The 19,388-nt window shown below is 39.1% G+C and overlaps 3 protein-coding genes across 5 annotated transcripts; all 3 read left to right on the top strand.

The window, feature by feature from the left end:
* The first annotated feature begins 1,451 nt into the window (after window positions 1-1,451).
* LOC104448967 (bZIP transcription factor 50) lies at window positions 1,452-4,040 on the top strand. The gene is made up of 3 exons (XM_039315942.1): window positions 1,452-2,072; window positions 2,585-2,802; window positions 3,408-4,040. Exons 1-3 carry the CDS (start codon window positions 1,639-1,641, stop codon window positions 3,668-3,670), a joined length of 915 nt encoding a protein of 304 aa, XP_039171876.1. The 5' UTR covers window positions 1,452-1,638; the 3' UTR covers window positions 3,671-4,040.
* A 3,067-nt stretch (window positions 4,041-7,107) lies between these two features.
* LOC104448966 (pyrophosphate--fructose 6-phosphate 1-phosphotransferase subunit alpha) lies at window positions 7,108-15,112 on the top strand. The gene is made up of 19 exons (XM_010062938.3): window positions 7,108-7,314; window positions 8,029-8,201; window positions 8,709-8,821; window positions 9,677-9,751; window positions 9,827-9,940; window positions 10,027-10,094; window positions 10,431-10,514; window positions 11,336-11,389; window positions 11,673-11,753; window positions 11,855-11,948; window positions 12,021-12,094; window positions 12,225-12,335; window positions 12,424-12,468; window positions 12,562-12,618; window positions 13,134-13,238; window positions 13,315-13,431; window positions 13,551-13,654; window positions 13,821-13,986; window positions 14,587-15,112. Exons 1-19 carry the CDS (start codon window positions 7,225-7,227, stop codon window positions 14,713-14,715), a joined length of 1,854 nt encoding a protein of 617 aa, XP_010061240.2. The 5' UTR covers window positions 7,108-7,224; the 3' UTR covers window positions 14,716-15,112.
* A 1,902-nt stretch (window positions 15,113-17,014) lies between these two features.
* On the top strand, window positions 17,015-19,372 carry LOC104448965 (psbP domain-containing protein 3, chloroplastic). Of its 3 annotated transcripts, none has more exons than XM_010062936.3 (10): window positions 17,015-17,172; window positions 17,284-17,347; window positions 17,445-17,554; window positions 17,645-17,710; window positions 18,209-18,289; window positions 18,401-18,483; window positions 18,572-18,647; window positions 18,828-18,946; window positions 19,054-19,098; window positions 19,198-19,372. In XM_010062936.3, exons 1-10 carry the CDS (start codon window positions 17,097-17,099, stop codon window positions 19,222-19,224), a joined length of 747 nt encoding a protein of 248 aa, XP_010061238.2. In that variant the 5' UTR covers window positions 17,015-17,096; the 3' UTR covers window positions 19,225-19,372. The 3 variants fall into 3 exon arrangements, with proteins under 3 accessions (XP_010061238.2, XP_010061239.2, XP_010061237.2); XM_010062935.3 differs by having other exon boundaries at window positions 17,019-17,172; window positions 17,439-17,554; XM_010062937.3 differs by lacking the exon at window positions 18,209-18,289 and having other exon boundaries at window positions 17,439-17,554.
* Window positions 19,373-19,388: the final 16 nt, after the last annotated feature.

Here is a 19,388-nt window from a genome sequence, read left to right as displayed (position 1 = left end):
GGTCTTGTACTTTTTATTCCAACTTAGTAGACACATGTCTTGAACCTAGACATGTTTTTAAACTGTCTTGTTTATCGGAGTCAACCCTAAATGTAAAATGGGATAATAATAAACCTCTAGGAATCATGGATGAGGATGGTCGTCAAAGGTCGCCTTCCTATTGCTCGAAAGATGGAGGAAGAAAGATGGAGGAAGAAGAATGGAGAATTTGGTCTTGTACTTTTTTATTCCAACTTACCGACTTAGTAGACACATGTCTTGTTATTGGATGTGATATATAAATGCATGCAACGTCAATAATTGATGTGACGGTTTGAAACCTCTAAATAATTTCTCCCCATTTGCACCCTTTTGTAACATAAAGATCCTAATAATATTAAATGCAATAATTTTCCTTGCTAATGTGTAATTTAACATGAGCTAACACGACAAAAGACTACAAATTAGTTTATCTGAGATAAATCTCAAATTAATTTTTTATCATAAAAACCCCAAATTAGTTGATCTATGACACCAAACACTCGAAACCGGTATATTTTTAACAAATTTATCCCGTAGGTTTTCATTCACGAAAAACTACAAATTAGACATGTTATTCAACTCGACAATTTGATAATAAAATTTAACGGAAACTAATATATGATATTTTCACCATAGGTATACTAATTTGAAGTTTTAGAATAAATTTATCACATATTTATCAATTTTGAATTTTTAAGAATATTAATCTTTTAATATTTTAGGTGTAACCTCTTGCCTAACTTGTGGAGCATAACGGCAGGGTACATAAACTTAGTTGCTGCACCTCCAACAAGGGAATATCTTCCAACTTTTTATTTTATATGTATAATTGTATAAATGTATGTGTAAAGATTTTCTTTTAAGTCGATCTTGAGCAGAAATTTTGATACTCATCAAGTTCAAATTCGATTTGAAGTCTTGAATTTGCCCAGTTGAGTTGAGCTTCAACTTGACATTGCATTGCGTTGACTCGGTTAGAATCGATTATACTCTCACCTCCAACTTATTAAGTTGCGATTTACATTGTATTCCACAATTTGGAAGTGTATAAATTGGAGTATAGATTTCGGGACAAGACGGTAGTAATTTCCGATGGGTAGGATAATTAGAAAAAAGAAATTTAATTCATATATACAATATAAAGAGATTTAGAGCGGACCGATTCTCCAAATTATATAAATTAAAAGCGTCAAGTCCCAAAACTTAATGAGGAAGGAAATTGCACACTCCCCAAAAGAGTCCTCGAAAGCAGCAAGGAAATTTCCGCGAAGCGGAAGGGGGCAGAGATTCTCCTGACGTGGCGGGAGCCGAGTCGACGACTTTCCACGCGTCGAGACCTCATTGGTCCGATGATGGCATCGCAGTCCCAAGGGATTCGAATTTCGAAACAGTCGGGTTCCTAAGATATATAAGAACTCTCTCTCCGTCTTTTCTCCTCTGTGGCGTTCGATCGTCTTCCTTCCGATCAATCCAAATTCCGCCTGAAAAACCCTAAATTCCCTCAATTCAGATGCTTTTGTAGAGATCTCCCATCGTCTCCTTCATCTTCTTTTTCCCTTCTTTTTTTTTTTTTGGTTTTTTTGTTGTTCTTTTTTTTTTTTTTTCCCTAGTGTTCTGATGGAGGATCTGGAGTTGCATATGGAGGACGACGACGTGATGGCTCACATCGACCTCGACGGCTTCTTCGGCGACATCCCGGAGGCCGGCGACGTCATCGGCGCTTGCTCCTCGGCGAACGGGTCGTCGTCGTCTCCGGACTCGGGGCTCTCGTGGTTCGACGAGATCGAGAACATCCTGATGAAGGACGACGAGGACGGCGGAGTTGTCGGTGGCGGGATTAGGGCTGATTCGAGCCAGGAGTTCTGCGATAGGTTCCTCGCCGACGTGCTCGTTGACTCCCCCGGAGATGGGTCGGCGGTGATAGCCGGCGACGGGTCCGGCGACAAGGAGGAGCCTGGATCGTCGGATGACGGCGGGGTCGAGGCTGCGAAGGTTGATGGGGCTGACGGTGGCGGTGAAGCCTATGATCCTGCTTCTAAGAAGATCAAGAGGTACGTTGATTGATCGGTGCTGCCGAATTTTTGGATTGGTAGCGTTATGTCGAATTCTGCGGGATCTTTGTTAATTCGTCTTTCTGGAGAAGAAGCAGGTTGAATTTTAGGATTTATGGGTGTGATTTTTGCACATGGAATTAGTCGCGAGAGAGTTTTGCCATCGAAGTCAACATTTGGAATTTCGTGAAATATTGTATTTTATGTTGGTGGTATTGAATCTAAATAGGGATGTTTGCTCACGGAATTGTGGGCATCGAGGCCTTGCCGGGGTGGAGTGCTTCATAATTTCTTTCAATCGATTTAGGCGTATGGTCGCCTCCTGTTCAGTGGAGTGATCGTCGGTATATTGCTTAAACGCTTCCATGTGATTTCCGAATTGTGAATAGGACCGTCGGAGAATTTCTGTGAGGGATGAATATGTAGGGACAGAAATTGCTAATTTGTATATTAGTCAGCATGTATGATATTATCGAAGCCGTCCCAACGGAAGGTCGTTTGATGTATTTCAGGCAGCTGAGGAACAGGGATGCTGCTGTTAGGTCGAGAGAGAGGAAGAAAGCGTTTGTCAAAGATCTGGAGGTGAAGAGCAAATACCTTGAGGGGGAATGTAGGAGACTTGGGAGGTTACTTCAGTGCGTTATGGCTGAAAACCAAGCTCTGCGTTTTAATTCGCAGAATAGTGCGTGTGGTGCTAGTGTGTCCAAGCAGGAGTCTGCCGTGCTTTCGGGTATGTGTCTTGAACCTTGAAATTAGTGACTGAGCTTTTCAATCTCAAGGTTTTGTCAAATATGTTTTTATAAGATGGTTTATTTGATTTCGGCTGAACTAAGTACTGATGATATCTTACTGTGCATCCTTATAGCCCTGTTTTGCAAAGTGAATGAACTGTTTTAAAGAGTAAACTAAAGGTTACTAGCAGTGCATTCTGCTTGTATGGTGTTCTTCGCTTATGTTGACCACATGTCTGTTGTAAGTAGATGATAGATGATTGATGTGTTATAACTTTAGGAGCCTCTCCTTCATGTTATGCACCAACACGTTTGTTTTGAATTAGGAAGATTTTGTGCTGGAGGTCATTAAATCTTTGAAGTCATTTTGAGCAGTTTCGAGATTTTGGTTCTTTCGTTTGTCAAGTAGCATAGTCTTGGTCGGTTATAGATTTTCTGTGAACTCCAAAATAGACGCCTGCTGTTCATCAGTTCCTAGAAATTTCCTCTCCTCCTTCATGGAAGGGAAATTGAAGAGAAATTTATGATAAAAATTAGTATAAGTTTCTGCTGCTGCCTTCTTTTTGCATGTCGGCTGATACCAATTTTAACTGTTGTGTTGCAGAACCCCTGCCGCTGGGTTCCCTGTTTTGGTTCCTATGCATCACATGCCTATTTACCCTGCCCCCGCCGCTCCTGTTGGCACTGGAAGCAGTGTTGCGGGAAAACGCAGGAAGGGGAAATCTGAAACCTCTGGCAGCTCCAAGAGGAGCAAGAAGTGAGATGTTTGGATCCTGTGGGGTACAAACCCTTGACAAGAGCAGGAGATACAAAGCATTAAGGACGAAGATGAAGGCGGGATTTTTGCTGCCCCGAGTTTTGGCATAGGCCGATTTTCTTCTTTGTGACTCTCGGCTGATTTCTCGCATCAGGGTTTGCCTTTGTTTCTCGTTCCGTGGTCTAAAATGGTGTAAGCTACTGGAATAATTAGCTAGGAGATGAGGACTTTTGAGTAGATCCAAGCTTTTTATGTAAATCCCCCAGAACCACACCCGTGATTAGCCCGTATGATTATAGCAGTTGCTTTGCCTAAGCGGGTTCGTGATTTGGTTCAGCACCTTCTTGTGTGTCCTTTAACATTTGCTTGTCATATGGCTGCTCGAGGACATCCGAACTTAGATTTGAGGCTTCTGCAGGTGGGAAGGATCATCATATTTTGTTGCTACAATGATATCTAACTATGACGTTGTTTTAGTTATTGGGTGGCCATCTCTCTCACTCTCTGTCTCTCCATCTCTCGCCTGAACGGTGTGCGGTGGTCGCCTTTGTATCTCTCATGAGTGCGCGTGAGATGGAGAATGAACTACGAAACATATCAATTGGTAGAACCTTTGATAAAAGAAAGAGATGCTGTGTATGAACCGTTCACATATTCTTCTAAATTATATGTATCCGTGAGATTAATTTCGATATTAATTTGGAAATTCAGTAGTAGTTATAAATAGATAGTGCTCTTATAGAAAACAAATAAAACTTTTTTGTCTTTGCCTTCAGATGAATTATTTATAACCAAAAAAAGGAATTCAAACAAAATTAAAAAAAAGTTCATATTTTTTTTTTCTTTTTATTCATCTTAAGTGACCATTGCGATGGAGACGACTGCCTCCATGGGGGTCGTTGTGGTGTTGGTGTTGCCCACCATCGAGGAGGGCGTCCCTGTTGTCTTTGAGTTTCGGGGGCAATCACCTCATGGGTTTGGGTTTTCTTTTTGTTTATTTGATTTCTTTTCTAATCCTAGTATTTTATATTGTAATTTTTCAGTAATTTATACTAGAAAGCATCCATAGTATGATTATATATGAAATGAGTTGATGGATAAGTGATTTGATATAAAGAAGTTTAAGGATTGTAATTTTCAATCCGTCATTTTGTTCCATCTAACTCTATGCCGTCTTCTAGTCAAACACAGGTTGATCCTATTTTAGAATGGAGAGATCTCAATCTCAAATTGCCGACTCTGTTTGGTTCGGACAGAGAAAGGATTAAAAAAGACTTGATGATGACAACGTAAGAAGAAAACAAAAGAAGACCTATTTGATTTTCCTTAGATATTCACCCGAAGAAAAAGAAAGAAAAATTGAAGGGAATCGGTCAGCTTTGTATTTGATTTGAGCAGAGAAAAAGAAAAACAGTTCTGGGCTAAGTTAAAGAAATAGGAAAAACTCAAATGATTTTATGTCCCCTCGGCAGTCCTTCCTATCCAACGGGAGACCAAACCATCGCTGAACTTGGAGGCGTGCCACCGTCGCCGCCCGTGGCGGTGGTAGGTGGCAACCGCTGGTAGAGAGGGGCCGAAATGCGGCGACGTCCCGCGCTTAAAGAGACTTCCGGTTCAGGAGAGGAAGAGTTTGGTGGTGGAGTGTTAGGTGTGCGAGTTTGACTTGGAGACCCACTAGTTGGTTGGTTCTTGTCTATCCGAATATCCAAGTCACCCACCCTTTTTTGCAAGAATATCCCCCGCTCCAGATGCTTTCTTTCCGAAGTTGCACTGTCCCCATCTGAAAAGCAAAACCTACTACCGATATTCACCCGATTGTTTCGTAAATAATAGGGCTCGTCGTCGTGTTAAAGTTTAGGATTAGTATTATAAAAAATTTCAAACTGGTATATTTACGATAAATTTAGTTTAAATTAATTTTTTGGCCAAAAAATCCTAAATTAGTATATATATATATATATATATATATATATATATATATATATAGGTACTAATTTACACTTTATTAATTTTCAATAAATTGAATTAATATCATAAAAAACCACAAACAAACGTAGGCTAATACTCCTAAATTGATGCACCTCAATAATCACATGTCATTCAATTCAATAATTTGACGGTAAAATTCAATGAAAACTAATTTGCGGTAAATTTATTACGGATATATCAGTTTTGTATTTTTTGTCATTAAAAGATCAATTTGAAATATATTTTTCACATGTGTATTAATTTGAAGTTTTTTGTGATATTAATCTTAGAGTTATGTAAAATTACGGACACAAAACTACCGGCTCTTATTTGAGTTAGCCCGTAACTATTTTGTCTGCTTTGAATTTATTGTTCCTATAGCCACTTAGCAACCCATATTCGCTTTACCTTGTTTGGCTTGAAGTTGCCGATTGAATTCTGGCTTTTGTTGTGTTACTACTTTTATTTGGTAGTTTGAAAATGACCATATTTGTTGCACGTTACCGATATAGGGATGGTTAGGAAGGAAAGAGAATAAGAGAAAAGCAGAAGAAAAGGGAAAGGGAGACACCAACTTTTGGCAACTAATTAATCTCAATATCAATTCGCAATATAAAGGTTACCTAAAGAGATGCAATAATACCAGCATCTATCATGTCATCGGGTTTCCTGCTCGATTAAAAATCAAGAGAAATAAGCATTATCCTGATAACATAGTGCCCAAATCTAAAAAGATAAGAAAATTCAATTAAAAATGTAATATAAATCTGCATTTTTCATCACTCGCCAAAATTTTACTTTCGTAACTTATTGAAACTCTTAAATAATCAATTCTTATATCAAATCACCAATCTTGATGAAAAATCGCTAAAGAAATTTTTTCATGTTAGGCTACCATGCCTTTTACTAATGTTTCTTCATTCATTTCTAAATTCTCACCTTTTGCGATAAGTCACCAATTATATGAGAATTGGAGCAATTTCCACGACAATTTGATATTCAAATTTCATCCGAAATTGTATATTGGAAATTTTCAAGACATACAAATACTGACATGTGTTATCAATTGGGAACATTTTTCAACCTTTTTCGAATTTCATTAGGAAAGTAAAGAATCTCCCAAAAAAGATAGGAATATAAAAGACAATAAGAAGATATTTTTCCAGTTGCCGAATAGGAATATAGAAAATAAATCCACGAAAAGAAATAGAGAGAAAAAAACAGAGCCCCCGCCCACAGACGACAGCAGAAGAAGAAGGGAAGTTAGGTTAGGTAGTTGCGTACGGACCGCACCGCGGCCGAAACCCCATTATTACAATCGGATCCCCATTTTTCTTCCTCTTTTTCCATTTTGCCCCCTCGATATCTCCTAATTTCTCTCTCAGTCCCTATTTTTTTTTCTTTTCCGGCCCTCCCCGGCCCCGAAAAGAAAGAAGAAAAAAAGAAAAAGAAAAATATCACGCATGCCGCTTCCGCTCGTTGGTAGTAACGCCCGAAGCCGAAGCTCGGGGTGTCCTAAAATCTGCTCCCCCTCCCTCCGTCCCCACCCTAAAGCAATCACATAAAAACCCGTCACTCCAACGAGCACTTCTCCGCCATCTTCTGCTTCACTTTCTCTCTCAACTACTCCTCCTCTCTCTCTCTCTCTCTCTCTCTAGAGCTTTCTCTCTCGCCGGAGCTCCCCGCCGGATCGGAAATGGAGTCGGACTACGGCATTCCCAGAGAGCTCTCCGACCTCCAGAAGCACCGATCTCTCTACCAGCCCGAGCTCCCTCCTTGCCTCCAGGTCCCTCCCTCCCTCCTCTCGTTCTTGCGTTTCGCGACGCTCGCGCTCGGCTCCTCCTCCTTTTTTTTTGTATCCCTCGTCGTCGGGTTCGAGAGCAGTCGCCGGTTCCGACCGGATCGGAGTTTCGGATTGAGTTGCGTCGCTTCCGAGTGGCTCGCCCCGGTTGCTGTCTGCGATCGCGGGTGGATCAGAGTGGTGGTGGTCGTGCGCCTCGGTTTTATGCGGATCTGATCTGGAGCGGACTGTGCGGAGGTCCTTTGGAAATGATTGCGGGCCGATCGAGTTCTCGTTCGTACTCGTTTCGGTGCAATCCGTCGCCGGCTCTTCGTGTTAGTTGTTAATGTCGTTTGTTGGAGTTCTATCGTTGAATATGTTGTCTCGGGAGTGAATTGCAGTCGTAGATCATGGGGGTTGAGAAGCGGCTTTACTGTTTTCCTCGAACGTATCTTGATTTCGGACGTGCGTTTCTAGCTTTCTCGCGTATTGCCCGCATCCTGCAAAAAAAAAAAAAGAAGAAGAAGGAGAATCATGCTGACGGTGCAAGTACCTAGTTTTTAATTGGCTGATAGGAATTCAGTGAATGCACATCTGATTGCAAAAGCAAGTTTTTGTTACTTTAGACAGCGTGTGGACTCAGTCAAACGCTGGTCATGTTCGGTCGTTGAGCTTTGAAATTATGGCAAGTCTGTATTTTGACGCAAAGCTGTTGTGTAGGGGACGACCGTTCGTGTAGAATTTGGCGATGCTACCACTGCCGCTGATCCTGCTGGTTCTCACACCATCAGTCGAAGCTTTCCACACACCTATGGTCAGCCTTTGGCTCATTTCCTTCGGGCAACTGCCAAGGTTGCTGATGCTCAGATCATCACCGAGCATCCTGCTAAGAGGTACTCAGTTCAATTCTCGTTGACGTCTTATTGTTGCATAAAATGCAAGCGTTGTGATTTCTGGGAAATGTTTTTGTTTACTGTTCTATACATCCAAGTATGATACCCTTGATATTGTTTTTATTTCATTTCATATATGCAATAGTTTGGGTCATGTCATCATGAAGAGATTTGTTATGACATTTAGAAACATTGTTTTATCCTGTGTCATTCCACTAACCAGTTTGACCCTCCTTGTGTATGTTTTTGCTTTGTATTAATTTTGTTCGGTCCTCTTGTGTGGTCCACCTGATCATCCCTCCCTATAGCTATAGTACGATTCGACTGAAAACTACATGGCTGATTTTCTAGCAATCACATAGATTTTGCTTCCTTTACAAAAATTATATGTATATTTGACTGCACATTCTCATGTAATTATTTTCCGTCGGAACAGTGGACTATGTCGGTGCTGTGATGTGTTTTCTTTTCTTTAACTCGATTGGCACATGTTTCAAACTTTGATAGGGTTGGAATAGTCTTCTGTGGGAGACAGTCTCCTGGAGGACATAATGTCGTATGGGGTCTCTACAGTGCTCTCAAAATCCACAACCCCAGTAGCGTCCTACTTGGTTTTTTGGGTAAGTCGCATTTTGCATCTGAGCTTCTATGGATTAGCTAATCCACAGATACATGTTCAAATAGTGTTAAAATTGCCAGCATAACAAGGAAAAATTACCATGTTTGGCTTTTTAACCTAAGTTATTGACATTGTTGAATTGTATGTAGTGTTATCCATAATGCTTACCTGAGAAGATGGAAGTCCTCTGTATTGGCATGTAAAAAGAAGTTCTGGTCAAACTAATGAGTTCAAGAGTGGATGATGGATCTAATCGGGTTTTTTCTTTGGAAGGATTGGGGAGTTCAATCTAATGTAAATGATATCGTAATTTGTAATAGATATTTTATGAATGGATACAATTTTTACGATATGTTCTTGAGGTTTATCAAAATTAATTAAATCATTCTTCTTTGACTAAGGATTGAGAAAAGTTGATGCCATCAACTATCAGAATGAATATAAATAAAAATCTTGTAACTTGGGAGTTATCCAAAGAAAATAGAAATGACTTGTTCTCATCATTTGAGGATCTAATTCAAGTATATATTGAACTATCGCAAATAATTGAAACTGTTTTTGATAAGAGTTATACATATTACCTATTTAGGGAATAACATGTCCAGACATTCTCAGCTCTTAATGATCTAAATCCACTATGCAATGTATGATTGTATGCCATCCTCATGGCCTCTGAGATTTCTTTTCACTTTCACTAAAATTTTTAAAAATGCTTATGTTGTATTTTGTCTGATCTATGCTTTATGAAGTAGTAATCTGATTTCAATGAAGCCTAGCCAGCAAATGCTGCAACTATTGCTTGTTTGATCTGTTGAAATCAGTTACAAGGTAATTGTTTTGTCATATCTGTCAACAGGTGGCTCTGAAGGTTTGTTTGCCCAGAAGACTCTAGAGATCACAGATGAAATTCTCTCGACCTACAAGAATCAAGGTACATTCTAGAGGACATCATCATCTGATGGATATTAAAGTGTCCAGTGTTTCTAACGTTGCTATGCTTGTCAAGGTGGTTATGATTTGTTGGGCCGTACAAAGGACCAAATAAGAACAACCGAGCAAGTCAATGCTGCACTGACAACATGCAAGAACTTGAAATTAGATGGTCTTGTTATTATTGGAGGTAACTGAACATATGGTGCCTTGAATGATTGATTTCTTACCTCTGAAAATCTGAGGTCTAATTATAGATGTTTAATGCTTTTGAAGGGGTCACATCAAACACTGATGCAGCTCAGCTTGCAGAGACATTTGCTGAAGCCAAATGCTCAACAAAGGTACTCTGATTATATTGAATTTGGTGGAAGTTTTAAAGTAACAGCACAATGCAGTAGCCTCTCTCTCTCTCACGTGCGCACACGCACATGCGCGCAGGCGCACACAACGTGTATGCACATGTACGCAGTCACACACACACACACACACACACATGCAGAGGTATGAATACGTGCAGACATATTCGCACGTGTCATGTGCTCATGCTGCCTGTGTGTTTTTGAGCATGGTTTCATCTCTCAACATGTGTTTGTTAGTGTTAGTAGTTCAGTATTGTCCATCTAATCTTGAGTTTCTTGAGGCATCTGTCATACTAATAATCAGTTTGGATGATGCAGGTTGTTGGTGTTCCGGTTACCTTAAATGGAGATCTCAAGAACCCATTTGTGGAGACTGACGTTGGTTTTGATACTATCTGCAAGGTACTAAATGGACCATCTTGATTGTGTGCTTGGGTCTGTTTGAAGGGGCTTTCAGCCTTTTACTTTTAACTTTTTTCATATTCCGTGGCTCTCACAATATGATTTTTATTGTACACAGCACCTGAAACTCTTTAATATTAGCAAATATTGACATGGAGATTCATACATTATATTTTCATAGTTTTTTAGAGCTCAATGTAATATAGTCAATTTTAATTTTTTGGAGGGAAGGTAACAGTAGTTAAAAGTACTTTTTTGGGCCTAAACAAACATGGTAAATTTTCACGTTACTGATATACATTCGAGTTCATATCTTTATTGTCTTAAGGGTTTCAAAGATTATGGAATTATCAGTTAGATGGAAGAAACAACACTTCAATATTCATTGGATTTTATTAGTTAAAGTTTAACTAACATATGTTCCAGTGACTAATTTTGAAGTGATTTGCAACAAGGCTTTGTGTAATATGATGTATTTGATTCATGATACCCCTCCGTTTTCCAATTTTCAGAAAATTTTAATGCGTTTGGTGAAATAAAAATATGAGCATTTCCTGCTTCTAACTCGAGGCATCTTAATATTGTAAATCTGTACTTGGCCCCATTGATAAATTAGTTTGAATTGCGCAATCTTGCGAAGGCAAGTGATGTGCTTGACTCAGTATGAAAGGAAGTGTACAGTTTGCCAATTAAATTCTCCTCAGGAGCAAATTCTGAGAGCACAGATGCCCTTGAAAATACATCTGGATAGTGCCATGGGAGGAATAATTTCCTGGCTTACAATGCTTTCTGAGATTTACTTCACATTTTGTTGTGTCCAGGTGAATTCCCAGCTCATCAGCAATGTCTGCACGGATGCTCTTTCTGCAGAGAAGGTAAGAATTCAGCTTTAAGACTTGCAGTAGATAAGCTACCTTGAAATTCAAATTGTCAAGCTTATAGTATGTTTTGCTCTAATCTATCATTGTTATATCAAAGAAATGCTATGGCATGTCTGTTGTAGCACATCACCGGTCCACAAGCATCTCTAGTCAGTATTCATGCACTTTGTTGTTATATATTTATTCTGGCTATAATCTTGTCTTTAAAAGTTGCAATTGTTTTTCTAAACATCTTGCTATCTCCTTTTAACTTTTTCACTTTTGCTTCTATTCTCAGTACTATTATTTTATTCGGCTCATGGGACGGAAGGCATCACATGTGGCCCTGGAATGCACTTTACAGTCTCACCCTAATATGGTACCTATTTTTGGCTTTCCTAAGTAATCACTGATCTAGCATTGCTGTTGATGAAGGATGTCATAAATCTCTGTGTTTCCTCTCTATCCCGTCATATGTAGGTAATTCTTGGGGAGGAAGTTGCTGCGTCAAAGCTTACTCTTTTTGACCTGGCAAAGCAGTTATGCGATGCTGTTCAAGCTAGGGCAGAACAAGGTTTCTCAGACATCTCTAGAAATGCACTTCTGTTTCTGAATTCACCTACTGACTCAGTTTATGTTTTAATAGATAAGAACCATGGTGTTATCCTAATACCAGAAGGGCTTATTGAAAGTATTCCTGAAGTCTATTCTCTTTTGAAGGTAATGCATCAGCCTTCACAGTTATACTGGAATTTTTTTTTCTTTTTTTAATTGTTTTGTGCATTGGGGAATGCTTTTTTTTTCCTCCTATTTGCTATCATATGGAAGCACTAATTGTTTTTCTTTGCAGGAAATTCATGGATTGCTCAGGCAAGGTGTCTCCGTGGACAAAATTTCCTCTCAACTTTCTCCTTGGGCGTCGGCACTTTTTGAATTTTTACCACCATTTATCAAGAAGCAGGTTGGAATTATGTTTTTCAGGTTCATGCTTTATTATCAGTTTCAAAAACAATCACGCCATTCTAAGTCTTGATCTGTCGTTTTGCCAGCTACTCCTTCATCCTGAATCAGATGACTCCGCACAGTTATCCCAGGTACTGGATAGGTCACCGAATTAAGATTGATATGAAGGTTAAAGCATTATACATTTGAGACTAATGGGAGAAATATTTTTTCTAATTACCTAGATCGAGACAGAGAAACTTTTAGCTCATCTCGTGGAGGTAGAAATGATCAAGCGGCTGGTAAGCCACAGTTACCTTAATATGGTTTGGCATGTTCATAGTCGGTTTCCTATCTTTTGATGAACATGAATTTTTACTCTATTATTGATTTCTTCTAGCAAGGACGAGACTATCCATTTTTTCTCTGTATTTGGCTTAGTTGGGGAGGATCATCCATCTTGGTTGTGGAAAAATGCCGTTCAATAAAAATTATGTGATTAAACCTTTTCTCAAAAGAATGATCCTGCTGGTAAACTATTCTGCTGCTGGTTCTTGTACTTGCTGCTGCATGTTTCACCATGGTTCAACACATGGGTTCACTATTCAGCATCCTTAGAGCATATCAAATGCTGACCTTTTCATGAGCACCGTTTCTTTTTCTCTTCAGCCAATGTAAAAATACTTGCATCTGAACCTCCATTAAGTCCTTGGTTTTATTTATTTATTTATTTTTCTTTTCTTACTTTTAAGTTTCTGTTAAACTTTCTGTTTAATTAAGTGTTAAAATCTTCTGTCATTGTCATTGGTGCTTACAGAAAGAAGGAACATACAAGGGGAAAAAGTTCAATGCAATATGCCACTTTTTTGGTTATCAAGCTAGGGGATCCTTACCGTCGAAGTTCGACTGTGATTATGCCTATGTATGTTCCTTACTATCAGTTGCATCGCTGCATTCGGTAATGCCTTTTCCATGACTAAGATTTTATTTCTATTCAGGTTTTGGGGCACATTTGCTACCATATATTGGCTGCTGGTTTGAATGGATACATGGCCACTGTAACTAATCTAAAGAATCCACAGAATAAGTGGCGCTGTGGTGCTGCTCCCATAACAGTACGACTTTTTCTGTTCTCTGAAATTGCATATTGCCTCTCCGAATCTTGTGCTTGTCAATTTGGACTTCTACTGAGAAGTTTGTATCGTTGACTTCTTCAATTGCTTGTCGTCTTTAGGCAATGATGACTGTCAAGCGCTGGGCCCAAAATCCCAATTCCTCCTTTATTGGTAAACCTGCCATCCATCCAGCCACTGTAGATTTGAAAGGCAAAGCATATGAGTAAGTTCATGGAGTATGATTTCCTGGAATGATCTTTCCCTTTTGTTTTTTTTTACACACACGATAATATTTACCCTCTTTATATGACAATTTTACCTTGTTTGTGAAAGATGTGTATACAACATATTGGCGATAGCATGAATCTGTTCTGGGTTGTGCTGTGTAGGCTGCTGCAACAGAATGCAGTCAAATTCTTGTTGGATGATCTCTACAGAAATCCAGGACCTCTTCAGTTCGATGGTCCTGGTGCTGATGCCAAGCCTGTAACTTTGTGTGTGGAAGACCAGGACTACATGGGCCGCATCAAGTTGCTTCAGGAATATCTTGACAAGGTGCTCATCTTTTGACCATATCCTCCGTTCCTCCTTCTGTAAAGTCTTGTAGCTCAATCTCTATCTTTGCATGGGATTTCGATATTAATAGACTTTTAATTGGAGTATGTTATTAAATGAATGAGTTTGCGATGTTTATTGATTTTCTTTTTTTTTTTTTTTTTTGGGGGGGGGTGGGATGATGAAATGAGTCCTTATGGAGCATCTATCTTAGTGGGTGTAACACAGGCCAAATTAGGAGGGGTGCAAAATTTCATGGTAGTACTTGGAATGACATTTCAATTCCTTTGGATGTGAGTAAAAGATAATTTGGGAACAGGGTGAATCATTGTCATTCTCGTGTTTGGTTTGCCATTTAAGGCCAGAGAGATGCCATTCCTTGACTGAACTAAAGAGTGTACCAATTCTACCTGTTACAAAAATTGCCACTTATGTCCATTTTGATTGTTCTGTTCTCCAGCATGCTGTTCCATTCTTTTCAGGTTTCAATGCTCATGTACGCTTTAGTGTTGCAGGGCGACTTATGTAGCATTTTTGTACTCATGTTATTAAGCAGCGCTCCTTTTCCAGTCTGGTTGATGCACAACTTCTCTTTTCCAGGTCCGCACCATTGTGAAACCAGGGTGTTCGCAGGAAGTTCTTAAAGCAGCTTTGAGTTCCATGGCATCTGTAACCGAAGTCCTCTCTGTCCTGTCCACGCCTTCATCCAACGGCATCAACTCCCTCTGAGCTCACCACACAGTTAGAACTTGTTGAACTTTGCATGTGCCCCCCACTCGTTTTTCTTGACCTATTATCGACTTGCTGGGTGGATACTGTGTGACGAGAAGCAATAAAAAAGGAGAAATTCTCCTTCTCGTGCTACTTTATGCGCATGCGAGGATAAGATTAGTCTTAGAAGGTGAGAGGTTGAAGTTTTGTTTTATCTTCTAATTTATAAGCCAGTCACGTTTTTTTTCTTGTTTTCCGCCTTTGCGGTTTCTTGACTTTTAGGCAGGCTGTGCTGTGTTTTGCTTCCCAATAATCTGTTCGCCGAGAATTGTATTGATTTTGGAGTGTTTGTTGGATGCAAATTGTGCAACCCCAAGATTTCCATAACCAGAATAAGAACATGTATAATTGAGTAGAAAGATTAACGCACATATTTTGGGATCCATCGTTCTTGAAACGGAAGCGGAAACACAATGTTCCACGCGCAAGTCCTCCTTTATTGCCCTCCATATCACTGGCTCAATGAGGCAGTCTCCTCACGTTTAGCGTTAGGTAAACGCTTCTTAGGTATGGATACATGTGAAAATTAGAGTTAGAGGAGAGACTTGAGCACAATAGAGTTTTTAGCCAGAACCCCTCATTACAGGGCGGGCTTAACTCGGTCCATACTAGTTAGTACTAATTAAGAAACTTTCTATCTCACTTAGACCAACCCTACTGTAATCGCTTGTTTTACGGTAATCGTAAAAATAATAAATTATAATATTAATTAATGTAGTTCACATTAGGAAAACTCTTATAATGTTGTATGGGCATCTTAATGCAATATCATTGAATCCTTGCATCTCAATGCATCTGGTATGCAGGAGAGTATTTAACTCAGGTGTAGATGACTAAGTATCTATCGATACCTTTGATTAGTGCATTTGATCCATCTGAAATGGTGAGTGCATTTTAACTAGTTTGTGCTCGGGGTGAAATCAAGTCCAGCTGCTCGTGAATAGTTTGGATTCAGCTCGATGACTACTTGAGATCGACTTGCCTAATTTCAAGTTGAGCTTGAGTTTGGGTTATTTGAGTATCTTGTTCAGTCAAAGATTGAGCCTATAATCGAGCTTTCATTATTGTTTAAAAAAGGTTTAACAACGATAAAAAGTAAACGCAAAATACTTAAAATCTTGTGAACTCAAGTTTATTGAAGTTGAGTTTTTATTTAGCCGTTGGTTGTAAATGAATCAAGTTGAATTGAGCTCGACCAAGGTGACAATTTCGCGCACTTAATATGCGAGTTGAGTGGAGGTCGAGTTTCGACAATGTATCCAGTGATCTCGGTTCAATTACATTCCTTGTTTGTGCTTGGACAAGTGTATATATTATAACAGTGGCAGTTGGCGAAACGAATAGCCTCGTCAGTGGCGTGTGTCGTGATAGCTTATTTACATTTATCTTCCTTCCCGCTTCATTATTTCTAATAAGGATTAGTATTATGAAAAATCTCAAATTAATAAATTTATGATAAATTTATCTTAATTTTTTTGGTAAAGAATTTATCTTAATTTTTTTTACCATTAAAAACTTCAAAATGGTTTATTTGTGAGAAATCTACTCTTCGTTAGTCTCCTTTAAATTGGATTAACATAAAAAAAAAAAAAAAGAAACCGGTATATCTATAACAAAAAAGAAAGTGAAATCTCGTGAAATCCCCAATTGGATTTTTAGGCATATAGAATAGAAAGTTTGAAAATTCGTCATCAACCCTTTCTAACTTCTCTGAAGATACGAACCAATAAAAATACGAAAGCTCTTATTTGTGGTTGTAATGCCAAAATATCAAGTCGGCTCATTCGTCTTTATGTTGATCGTCATAGGTATACTTATCAACTCTACGTGTCATTTAACTCAGCAATTTAACATAAACTAACAAAAAATAAATTCGTCATATGTATTTTAGTTTGAGATTAGTTAAAATTAAACTTATCATAACTGTATCATTTTTGAATTTTTCGTGGTATTACCTGTTCTAACAACATAGACATTAACATCACATCCTAAACTTATGTTTCAAAAACTAGTTAATTTACTAGTCATGATTAGTTTTCAAAACCAGAGGTACAGGAATGGTCCACTCTTGTCCAGTTATTCTGGTTTTAGCAAAGTGGGGAAACTATTTACAAAGGTTTGATCTAATTTTGTCGGACTGTCCAAAAAGACATGAATGATGATGATGATGATAGAACTTATTTTTCACAATTTCCTGATTTTGCAGGATATTTATCATGTCACGAAGAAGACGACGACGTATTACAGTACGGAAGTTCAAGATTGTAGACTTGTACCGTAGCTAAGGGGAACATGAAAGGAGAAAAAGACTATTGCAAAATCTGAAGAGGAACGAATTCATGGCGTACGTCGCTTCTTGTTCTTCCCTCGACCATCTGTCCCCGCGACTTCTTCGCTCTTCATCCAACAAGAAAGGTCATCAGCACCACCCAACTCCACTGTCCAATTTCATCATTTCAGCGTGCTATTATTTCACAGAAACGAGAGATAACCGATTGAAGCTCCCTTTATTGGGTTTTTCTCCAGGCCATCAAGCAGGAAGAAGATCTTGTTTGCAGTGTTGCTTAGGCAATGGGCAACTTCAGGCACCGTAATTTCTGCACTTCTGCTGCTTTGGCAGGCATTTTTATCGATGAACAGTTTCATTTTTCTTATTTGAATCGTTGTTGTCATTGGGTTAGTTCCAGTTTGCTCACGCAAGAGCAGTGTGGAGCTAAGAGGAGAGAGATTGTGTTGCAGCTGGGTTTTGCTGCACTTTCGCTTCAGGGTCTTGCTTCAGATGCATTGGCTGAGACTGGTGCTGTGTTTTTTTCATTTTCGCTTTAGCACATGTTTGGGATGTGTGGTTGGATTTGAGGTTCTTATCTGGACCCAATCGGAGTTGCAGGTGGAAAAGAGGATTTGCAAGTTTATGTGGATGATGTGAACAAGTTCAAGATATCGATTCCTCAAGGTGAAATGAAATGACCCGTTAATTTGAACACCAAATTGCATACTTTCTCATAGCTTTTTCCACAGCAAAAGGAAACCCCGTTTTTTTTTTTCCCAAAATTTCTCATCTAATCCTGTGATCTGTTATGGTTCATTTCACCTTTTTATTGTTTGGTGTATTAGTATCCTGAAAGTTGAAGCCCTTGCTGAAGGGAATGAAATGGATATCAATGGCCGCAAAACCATCAAGTTTTAATTTTCAATGCACGATCTGAGTCATGAATGATACAGTAATAACTTTGCTGATACGGATCATAATAAAGGCATTTTCCTAGTTTCTTCTGTCTCAATATCAAGATGCAATGTGCTGGAGAGTCAGAATTGGACTATCTTCTTGCATAAAATCTTCACCACTAGAGCATTGCCTGCTTTACTTTTCTGCTTGGACTCTTTCTAATGGATGAGATGAATGGTCTCTGAGGTGATGATAGTTTGAAGTACTAAATCCTGTTTTATTTAGATTGGCTGGTGGGTAAAGGTGAGCCTAATGGATTCAAATCTGTTACTGCTTTCTATCCCAAAGAAGATTCAACCTCAAACAGTAATATTTTACTCTGCTTCCCAGTAGATTTCATCTCTCATCATCCTTTGGTTCATATCTTCACTACTTAGAATCCTGATGATTCCTTGAATTGCAACTTCTTTCGCTTAGTCAGTGTAGCTATCACTGGCATCGGCCCGGACTTCACAAAAATGGGATCTTTTGGCAAAGTCGACGCTTTTGCCGAGAGTCTGGTAAACATCTTCTTCCAATTACTGAAAGCTCATTCATTCACTACATTTTTCGCTTAAAATGCTCCTAAATGTCTGCTAGCTGTTGTAGGTAAACGGTTTAGACAGAAGCTGGCAGAGGCCTCCTGGTGTTGCAGCTAAACTCATCGATTGCCAAGATGCCAATGGTAGTCTCTCAACCATAATCTTCCCTGGCTAAACAGAACAACCGTTTCTCGCACAAAAAAAGAAAATCAGAGTCCATCTGCATTCGTATTGTGGCCTTCACTCCTAGACTTCAAGTGACTGCTGTAGTCTGAATTTATCTGTAAGTACATATCGGCTGCCTGAAAGAATGATTTGATCAGGATTCTATTACATTGAGTATTCGCTTCAAAATCCCGGGGAGAGTCAGAGACATATATATTCGGCAATCGGGATGGCATTCAATGGTTGGTACAACAGGCTGTATACAGTGACTGGACAGGTATGCCTGTATTAGATCTCAAAGGAATCAGATTCGCTATCTTTGTGATTCACCCTTTTAATGGAACCCAAGGCGCTAAATTATATGTATGTTTCGTGTTCTTGTAGTTTGTGGAAGACAAGTCCGAAGCGTACAGATCAAAGATAGAACAGGTATTCATTTGACCCAAGAAGTACCTTATAATCCTGACTACATCTCACACCTCGTCATAGATTCATAAACTGATTTCTTATCTGATGCGGCAACTGCAGGCAGTCAATTCCTTCAAATTTACTTGAAATTGAAGGAAGATGAAAGCGGGAACAGTTTGTGCTCAAAGAGCCGCAGTTGATTTTGGATTGTAACGCCATCAAATGTATTGCACACTCCTAACCATTTTAAATCCACTGGATCCACCAATGGCATAATCAGACCCCGTTTCACCCCCTTCTCTCTCTCTCTC

Source organism: Eucalyptus grandis, chromosome 6 (assembly GCF_016545825.1).
Source record: "Eucalyptus grandis isolate ANBG69807.140 chromosome 6, ASM1654582v1, whole genome shotgun sequence".
Lineage (NCBI taxonomy): Eukaryota > Viridiplantae > Streptophyta > Magnoliopsida > Myrtales > Myrtaceae > Eucalyptus > Eucalyptus grandis.
The sequence above is the reverse complement of the archived record's forward strand: the minus strand, read 5'-3'. Positions and strand labels throughout refer to the sequence as shown.

What these genes read in the sequence shown, in the direction of transcription:
- LOC104448967 (XM_039315942.1), top strand. Translation starts at nt 1,639, where the DNA reads ATGGAGGATCTGGAGTTGCATATGGAGGACGACGACGTGATGGCTCAC. An exon ending in GCTTCTAAGAAGATCAAGAG is followed by an intron (nt 2,073 to 2,584) that starts GTACGTTGATTG and finishes GATGTATTTCAG; the next exon opens with GCAGCTGAGGAACAGGGATG. An exon ending in GGAGTCTGCCGTGCTTTCGG is followed by an intron (nt 2,803 to 3,407) that starts GTATGTGTCTTG and finishes GTTGTGTTGCAG; the next exon opens with AACCCCTGCCGCTGGGTTCC.
- LOC104448966 (XM_010062938.3), top strand. Translation starts at nt 7,225, where the DNA reads ATGGAGTCGGACTACGGCATTCCCAGAGAGCTCTCCGACCTCCAGAAG. An exon ending in ACCGAGCATCCTGCTAAGAG is followed by an intron (nt 8,202 to 8,708) that starts GTACTCAGTTCA and finishes AAACTTTGATAG; the next exon opens with GGTTGGAATAGTCTTCTGTG. An exon ending in ATGCTCTTTCTGCAGAGAAG is followed by an intron (nt 11,390 to 11,672) that starts GTAAGAATTCAG and finishes TTCTATTCTCAG; the next exon opens with TACTATTATTTTATTCGGCT.
- LOC104448965 (XM_010062935.3), top strand. Translation starts at nt 17,097, where the DNA reads ATGGCGTACGTCGCTTCTTGTTCTTCCCTCGACCATCTGTCCCCGCGA. An exon ending in CAAGATATCGATTCCTCAAG is followed by an intron (nt 17,711 to 18,208) that starts GTGAAATGAAAT and finishes TGTTTTATTTAG; the next exon opens with ATTGGCTGGTGGGTAAAGGT. An exon ending in AGAAGATTCAACCTCAAACA is followed by an intron (nt 18,290 to 18,400) that starts GTAATATTTTAC and finishes TCTTTCGCTTAG; the next exon opens with TCAGTGTAGCTATCACTGGC.